Source organism: Callospermophilus lateralis, chromosome 3 (genome assembly GCF_048772815.1).
Source record: "Callospermophilus lateralis isolate mCalLat2 chromosome 3, mCalLat2.hap1, whole genome shotgun sequence".
Classification (NCBI taxonomy): Eukaryota; Metazoa; Chordata; class Mammalia; order Rodentia; family Sciuridae; genus Callospermophilus; species Callospermophilus lateralis.
In genome coordinates, this window is record NC_135307.1 from 14,613,458 (window position 1) to 14,622,121 (window position 8,664).

General features: G+C 57.7%; 1 protein-coding gene across 1 annotated transcript in view; it reads left to right on the forward strand.

The window, feature by feature from the left end:
* The window catches only part of Ccdc88c (coiled-coil and HOOK domain protein 88C), a 115,082-nt gene extending 107,515 nt beyond the window's left edge, over window positions 1-7,567 (forward strand). Inside the window, exons 28-30 of the mRNA XM_076849749.2 lie at window positions 641-709; window positions 1,737-2,026; window positions 5,354-7,567. Coding sequence (XP_076705864.2) covers window positions 641-709; window positions 1,737-2,026; window positions 5,354-6,340 — 1,346 coding nt within the window. The 3' untranslated portion in view covers window positions 6,341-7,567. The remainder of the gene's footprint in view (window positions 1-640; window positions 710-1,736; window positions 2,027-5,353) is intronic.
* Window positions 7,568-8,664: the final 1,097 nt, after the last annotated feature.

The following is an 8,664-nucleotide window of genomic DNA, read 5'->3' on the forward strand; positions in this document are numbered from 1 at the left end:
CAGGCTGCTGGGAGAGCCTGGCAGGAGAAGTCAGCAGGCCCTCGGGGGTGGCTCACCCTCCGCAGGGGATGGAGCCAGCCTTCCTGCGGGTCTGCAGCAGGGCAGCACCACTGCCACCAGGGGACCAGCTGCCTCCACGCTTGTCACGTCAGTCTCAATTTCCCCTCTGGGACATGTAAATTGGGGGCAGGGACACCAGGGAATAGCCCCCACCCAGGAGGACAGATTGCTCCTTTTCATCCTGCGGTCCCAGCACCCTCACCCCGTTTGTCACCTGCAGGGACACGCTGTCACACATGTGACCCGGCAGCCCTGTGCAGCCCTTGGTTCGCCCCCCCGCAGCCCTTGCTTGTTCTGTTTCTAGACTGGGGCTCTGTGAATTTCCTCCGTCACTACTGTCATTCCAAACTGCAGCCCTAGAGGGTAAAGGCGGGTTGTCAAAGCTCTCTCTCTCCATGGCTGTGCGGCACCTCGGGCTCTGTGGGTGAAGCTAAGCTTCTGCGGGAGCAGACGGAGCGCCCAAAGGTCTTCCTGAGGGCTCGGGCTGAGCTTTGGTTGCACATTCTTCTCACGTGAGGTGGCTGGCCTTGGGTCCCCCTGGCCCTTGGCCCTTTATGCTGAGCACCGCTCTTTCCCTCAGCATCACGACCAGGCAGCTTGGAGAGCAGCAGGAACACATCCAGCAACAGCTCACCTCCAAGCCTCAAAGGTAAGGCCCTGCCTGCCGAGCGCCTGCGGGCGTCTGTGTAGATGGGTGCCTCCGGCCGTGACATTCTAGCGGGGCTTTTAGGCACGTCGTCATGTGTTCATGGCCACAAAATGCAGTTTCTAGCACAGGCTAGAAAGTCTGAGTAGGTTTGGATTCAGGTCTCCTCCCTCTGACCTGCTCCATAGACATGGGCAAGTCCCCTCAGTGAGACGGGGATGGGTGCGCCCTCTTTCCTTCAAGACCACACCTCTTACCAAGACATTTTTCTTCTTAGCTTCTGCATGATCAGCCCTAGAAGAGCACCTTGGGGGGGGGCGGTTAATGAACTTTTAACATGTGAGTGCATGACCTCCAGCGAGTATTGTGGGTATTAGTAATTTAGGGTTTGATGGCTGCTTCTGCCGGGAGATTACGTGGCCCTCTACAAGGACAACATGCAAATTTATGAAGTGTTCGATATTTTTGCACTGCATTGATTGTAGTGTACAGTTGACACTCAGAAAGGAGACTGTCAGTAGTCCCAGGAGATGGAATTAAAAAATATACACATACATACATATATGTATGTATATAAATTTTTTTTAATTTGAACTTCAGTGGAAACTTTACTTTTATCTCATTTTAATTTGTCTTTAAAACTAAAGTAAAGCCCTAGAGGATTCTAAAAGGTCCTTTATAGCAGGGTGGGGGTGAGCCTTGGGCAGGGTTCTTTTTTTGTTGTTTTTTTTTCTTCTTGGTACTGGGTATTAAACCCAGCAGTACTCAACTCCTGAGCCACAGGGCTCTTTTTTATATTTTTTACATTTTATTTTGAGACAGGGTCTTGCTGAGTTGCTTAGGGCCTTACTAAGTTGCTAAGGCTGGCTTTGAACTCTGGATCCTCCTGCCTCAGCCTCCTGAGCCACTGAGATTACAGTGTGCTGCCACCATACCTGGCTTGGGCAGGGTTTCCTCATGGGTTTTTAGTGAGCCAGAGGAAGCACGGTGCCGGCTGGGACTGACATGTGCCCCTCTGTCCCCTGCCCAGGTTCCTCCGACCAGCTCCATGGCCGGTCCGAGAGCTTCAGCAGTGAAGACCTGATCCCCAGCAGGGACCCGGCCACGCTGCCCCGGGAGGCTGGTGCTCCAGGACGCAGTGCCCTTGGCCGCCACGAGAACCCCCTGCCCCGGAACGGGCCTCTCCCCCAGGAGGGTACCCAGAAGAGGGGCACAGCCCTCCCACACACAGGAATGCGGCCCTGCTCGGCCTCCCCGAGCAGCGAGATGGTCACCTTGGAGGAATTCTTGGAGGAGAGCAACCGCAGCTCCCCAAGCCACGTGAGTGCCAGGCAGGGCTGTAGGCGGCCGGGGCTGCCCCTCACTCTGCTCGCTCAGGACGGGGGCATGGGGGCGTGTAAGGCCTTATGCAGGACTGGCCTGGCGGTGGCAGGAGCCGGCGGGTCACTAGGAGCTGCCCACGGGCCCCAGACAGCAGGTGCTGCTTTCCTCCAGGCTTGAAGTAGGCTCACGGCCTGGGGCCAGCACTCCATTGCTGGTCAGGACGTCCTGCCAGGGGTCATGGCATGGCTCTGAGCACCTGCTTACCTGCGTCCCCAGCAGCAGGTGGCAGAGGGTAAATACTTTAGACTTTCTGGGTCACGTAGTTCAGTTGCATCCACTCAGCTCTGTCACCATAGAGAAGTAGACACTGGCCAGTGTCGGTAACTAGGCCTGCCATCGGACAGAACTTGTCTTAAGGACACTGCATTTGGAATTTCATATGATTTTTCTCGTTGTAAAATGACTTTTCTTCCTTTTTTTTTTTTAAGAGCAGTACTGGGTGCTCTACCACTGAGCTTCATCCCCAGCCCTTTATAATTTTTTTATTTTTTGAGACAGAGCCTCACCAAATTGCTGGAGTTGGCTAGGAACTTGCAGTCCTAGCTAACTTTCTCCTTAATATTTTTGTTCAATCATTTAGAAACTGTAAAAACTATTCTTGGCTCACAGGCTGCCTGAAAATGAGTGGCAAGCTGACTTGGGCATGTGGCTCCAGGTGCTGACCCCCGTACTGGTGCTCCTCCTGAGCTCCACTTGCAGACAGACCCTTCTCTGTCACCTTTCCAGCGTCCCTGCATGTAGCTTTTGCGTGTTGGATGTGCTCGCTCTGAATTCAGGAACGTGATCAGCCCTGGAAGAGTACCTGGGTTACTGAGTGAAAGAAAACCCTGTCTTGTCATTGAGACCTGTTGAAGACTTAGTATTTCAGTCTTTCCACCTAATTGGGCTGTGTCTACCTCTCTGATCTAGGTGAACGTGGCCCAGTAGCACAGGGAACATAAACGTTTGCCTGGCGGGTATTTATTGAGCACCTGCTATGTGCGGGGCAGCATGCATGGTGCCTGCCCTTGAAGCAAAGCCAGACAGCTCCCGGCAGCTGGCAGCGTCCACCTGCTCAGTGCCTCTCCTTGCAGGAGGCAGAGACTGGAGGCGAAAGACATGATCTCTGTTCTCCCTTTGCTCCTGTTTCTGTCTACCAAGGACTCAGTCTGCAAGGAGCCAGAGACCAAGCTAAGACAGCATCCCTGCCTTTGGGGCCCACGATCCGTGGGGTGATCCTCAGGCAGGAGTGTGCCTCAGAACTGCACGGTGGGCCTGCCAGACACAGGCCAGCCCCTGGGTTTCTGTCAGTCTGAGGTAGCACTGAAGATGTGTGTCCTTAGTAAATTGCTGATGATGCTCTGCTGCTGCCCGGGTCCCACCGCGTGAGCACGCCAGCGGGTTGAATAAGAGCGGCCCAGAGAGCCCCGATCCTCTGTCCCGTCCTGCCATGCTTCCTTCCCTTTGCAGATCTTGGGTCAGGGGGTCCTGAGCTCCCTCCTGATCAGCTCAGACCAGTCCCCGTGCTCTGTGGTAGCACCTGTCCCTTTTCAGCTTAAAGGAGACGGCACAGTCTCCCTGCAACAGTGTCTGTTAGAGCCTGGTGCTTGGCCCTCCACAAGCAGGGCCCTGTGCAGACAGCGGCCTCCCCACCTGGAGAAGCCATGGAAAGGGACTCCACCCTGCCTCTGCTCCCCAAGTGTCACTGATGCTAAGAGCAGGTGCCTCAGGATGAGGCTCCCTGGGGGGCCGGTGAGCGTGGTCTCCTGAAGGTGGTGTCACACTCAGAAGCGTGACAACACAGACACGTGCTGCGTGTTCTTGCTTATTTGTGGAAGCCGTGAAGGTTGATATCATGGAAGAGACTAGAGAAGTAAATGCTGGCTGGCACCAGAGGGCAGCCAGACAGCAGGTGACAAGAGCCAAAGAGATGAGAGGAGTCGGTCCTCATGCTCCCCAGCACCCAAGGGTGACTGCACAGTGTGTTTGTGAAGACCTAGGAGAGGAGTTTGAGGGCTCCAAACACAATAGCGTATGAGGAGGTGAAAACGTGCGCCTCCCTGGTTTGAGTCACATCTTGGATATGTGTCCTGAATTATCACACTGTCCCCGAGAACGCGCAGTTATCATGAGTCGATCTCTAAGGAGAGCAGCGGCTCGCAGAGAGGAGTGGCAGGTGTGGGGAGAGGCCCTGGAGCCGGCAGCCTGGGGCCTCCACCCCCGGCCAGCCGTGCTCTGGCTGCGTAGTGCTGACCTCCACTGCCACTGCCACTGCCTGGCCAGCCGCAGGTGGCCCAGTGCGCACTGCGCGGCCCTGCCAGGCTGCAGAGAATGCAGTGAGCATTTTGGCAGATACACACGCAGCTCCCAGAACAGCGCTGACCACCATGAGTGATACATGGCACCTTAGGATATTAATAAGCAGGTCTCACTGGACACTCACCCAGGACCTGTGGCATAACACGGCGGAGCACATCGCTGTCCGGCTGTGTGGCAGGAGTTTTCATGGGGTGGGGATTGTTGGCGGGTGCAGGTGGCTCCTGAGCTGCTGAGCTGCCTCCAGATTGGCACAGCAGGCTGGTGCTGACCCTCACGTCCCCTTCCTCCTCTTCCTGCGTCCACCAGCCTCCGGGCAAACCTTACTTGGCTGCTTGTGCCAGGCTGAGAGGAGTGGGCAGAAGGCTGCAGTGACCCAGAGTCACAGGCCTCTGCCTCCAGTGGCTCTGCCTGCTAAACGGTGGCAAAGGAGGCCAAGCCCGGGTGGCAGCTGTTCTGCCTGGGCAGCGGGTTAATGGGCAGCCTCAGGCTGTGCACCTTCCTGCCTGGGCAGCCTGGCTATCCCCTCTGGCCTCTTCCTGCCCCCTCTGTCTCCCCCTGCCTCCCTTTCTCAGCCTGGGGAATGTCCTTGTGACATCTCTGGGCCTGCTAGAATGACAGGGAATTCCGTCACACTCCCCCCCCCCCCAGCACCTACTCTGCAGGGCAGAGAAAGGAGACAGATGGGAGCAGTGGTGGTGGGGCTCTCGGCACCCACAACAGGGTGGGCTGGCTGTGCGCGAGGTCATCGTCCCTTCTGGATCAGCATTCTTATCTGCAGGGGCTGAGGGCTGCTTTGGAGCCTCTGGGGTTCTTTGCCCAGGGATGCCCCATTGCCTGACGGTCCTGACCCTTTCTGGGAGTGGGTCCTGTGGGAGACCTCGTTTCTGCTGAGTGGACTCCAGGGCATCCTGGCTCTGAGGACCCAGCGGCCCCCATCCCATCTCCCCACGCCTTTCTCCTCTGCAGGATGCTCCTCCCGGTTGCCCGGATGACCTGCTAAGAGACTACTTCCGAACAGCCAATAATTTTGTGGCCATCAGAAGCCTGCCGGGACCACCTGCCAGGAAGGAAGGGGCCAAGATGCCCGTCAGCCATGTGGCCCCAATCAAGATGGCCATTGGCGCCCCCGAGGGGAAGCAGCCGAAGCCTGGACATTACATGAAGCCAAACTTCAGGCCAGCTGAGGCGGAAGCCCCGGCCAGTACACCCCCGCGACAGGCCCAGCCTCCCCAGAGCCTGTCCCTGGGCAGACCCCGACAGGCCGCCGCATCCTGCACCTCCCACACATCTGCTAGCCGGAGTGCGTCCCTGAGCCGCGCCTTCAGCTTGGCCTCAGCTGACCTTCTGCGGGCCAGCGGGCCAGAGGCCTGCAAGCCAGAGTCCCCTCAGAAGGCGGGGGGTATCGAGGCCTCGGGGGGCAGAGAGACAGGCAGCCACAGCCTGCACAGTCCCGCACCCCCCAGCTCCCACAGCCTGGCGCGGGAGCGGACCCCACTGCAGGGCTCAGGCCCCCGTAGCCGGCCACTGGACATGAGGCGCTTCTCACTGGCTCCTCCAAAGGAGGAGAGGCTGGCCCCCCTGCAGCAGTCCGCCACAGCGCCAGCTATTGCCATGGGAGGTGGCAGTGGCAGTAGCTCCCAGCTGCAGCACTTCTCACCTGTTGCCACCCCAACTGCCAGGACCAAGCCCAAAATGTCCCCACATTCAGGGGAGGTGGCCACCATCGCCCCTGTCCGGGCAGGGCTCAGCAGCGCAGAGGGAGATGGGGTTCCAGGGCAGGGCTACAATGAGGGGCTCCCAGCCAAGAGCCCTGGGAGGTCCCCTGACTCGGCTCCTCACGGCAGCCGGGGCCCTGAGGACCTCAGCCGAGGGGGCAGCTCCAGGAGCGCACCGGCGTCCCCGGAGCCGGGCGGGGACCCACAGACAGTGTGGTACGAGTACGGCTGCGTGTGACTGGTCTGGTGGGCCAGCAGCTCCCGAACCTCACTGCTGAGGCGCCTTCTGATCCCGAGGCCCTTCTCCTGGCTGCCTCGGTGCTGGGAGAGGGTGGAGGAGGAAGGGGTCCCCACGCCACTGTCCCGTTTGTTTCCTGAACACTGTGCCAAGTCCCAAGGGGATGACCGCCAGGTGTGTAATGCGTCTTCTATACCTGGAGCTTCCTGCCGGCTGCTGGTGGCTTTGGAACAGATCCACTTAGCATGGGGGCCACTTAGAAAGCAGTGACAAATCCGACCTGGCCCAGAGCAGACACTATTCGAGTGGACCCTGGTAGAACACTCGTGTGCAAACCATTGACTTCCGTTAAAAAACGCGCATGGGTGCGCGTGCACACACACACAGCAGGCTCACAGGCTGATCCCTGGTGGGTCTGGAAACGACTCCTCAAGGCCATTGGATCCTGGGAACAGCCCAGACTGGGCAAGTACAAGGACCTGGAGGGCTTCGGGCGGAACCCAGAGGCAGCTAAAGCTGGGAGGGAGCACTGCCGTCCTGCCCCTGGGGTCCAGCATTTCCTTTGCCCCAGGGCCGTGCCCTCGGGTCTGGTTGTGCGGGGCCTGGGCATTTGTTCCCTCCTCCAGTTGGTTCTGGGGTCTCCAGGCCACCCAGGACCAGCCTTCCTAGCTCAATTTCTACAAACACTGGATCTGCTGGGCCTGGGCCTTGGGTGCAGAGATGCCCCGGCCCTGTCCCAGGAGCGAGCGTAGGGGCGGGGGAGGCCTGTGCACAGAGGTGCCTGCTTGGCTTGTGGTATGGCTGCAGCACCCGGCTTCCCCATCTCAGGTGGGATGTTGATTTCTGGATAATTTGGGGGGGGGTTAAAAACCAAATTTCTTTTAATATATATGTACACACTCGTGAAATATATATACTTTGGGGGGATCTATTTATGTTCCTTTGGGAGTCATTCCTTCAGGAATCGTACCTGCTGCTTTGTGTATTTGGTCAGATTCCTGACGCATTTAGTTTTCCTATTGTAAAGGTGCTTTTCCTGGGATGGGCTAAACCTATTGACTTTTTTAAAAAAAGATTTCCCCCCTTTTGATTTAATGTGCTGAGAAAGAAATGGGGAGACTTTTGAATGTTAACAGGATCCACTGTGGGAATGTTTCGGGTGGCATGTTAAAGAGCCATCATTCTGGAACACAGGACAGGGTTGTAATAAAGCAGAACAGAACCGAAGCGAGTCCTGGTCCTTCGCCACATGTTGTTGGTACCATCCTAGTGTCCAGCAGGCTGTACAGCTCGGACTCCCGGCTTGGGTCCTGGGGCTGCCCCCTGGACCAGGGGATTCATAGCTACTTTGGGGCTGCTGCTCCACGGACCAGACGAATGTGAAGCTCATGGTCTGCTGTACAGTAACCACACACCCCAACCCCGCGTCAGCGAAAACTGAGTCCCGTTTTGACATGGAGCTCGGCTGGAAGTGGTGCCTTTGTGACCTTCCCGAGGCTGCTCGGCTCTTAAGTAAGTGCTGGGTCTGGAATTTGGACCTGGGGGGCCTCAGGTGAGGTGGATAATGAAAAGGGGAAGGGAGAGGGGAGAAGACACCGGAGATAGCCACACGTGACCAGATCCTTTTACGGTTTTTGTGTCCCACTGTTGTCTCCTGGTCCTTCCTGCCTCACCAGCCTCGACTTGGGAAGGATCTCCTGCCTCCCCCCCACCCCCAGGATTCTGCAATCTGTCCCCATATCTGGCCTCTTGTTGGGGGACCGCCAGTCGTGCTGCTTCCAACCATTCTAAGCCGTAGCCACTTCGGTCTTCACTCTGTGGCCTTTGCAGGTTTGACACCCCAGTCTGCTTGAGGCAGTCGCAGCTTGACGGTCACAGCCCGTCTTCTGCACGGCTTTCACCCTCTCAGCTGCTTGCTGCCCTCATCTGCTACCTCTTTCCTGCTGCCACTGTCCATGGCTTGTGCAGGGCCCTGGGTCCTCCCTCGGCTTCTCTTCCACGCACCCCACAGGAGACCAGCAGGTGTTGGCCTCCAGCCCCGGCCTCTCCTGAACTTGAGGCCTGAAGTCACTACCCGCCTGACTACTGGCTTCCTCAGCTAACACCCACCCCCATGGTCCCTCATTCTTTGACACAACCTGTCCCATCCTGGACCCAGGGATTTGTCTGGAACCTGCCAACTGCTTTTGTCCCGGGTCACAGCCTCCAACCCTGGGACTGACCTTAACCTGTCAGCCTAGCCTTCTCTGGTGGCAGTTCAGGGAGGTCAGCAAGGAAAGGTCCAGACCCCAACCGTCCTACATCAAGCAGGAAGCGAGCCCCAT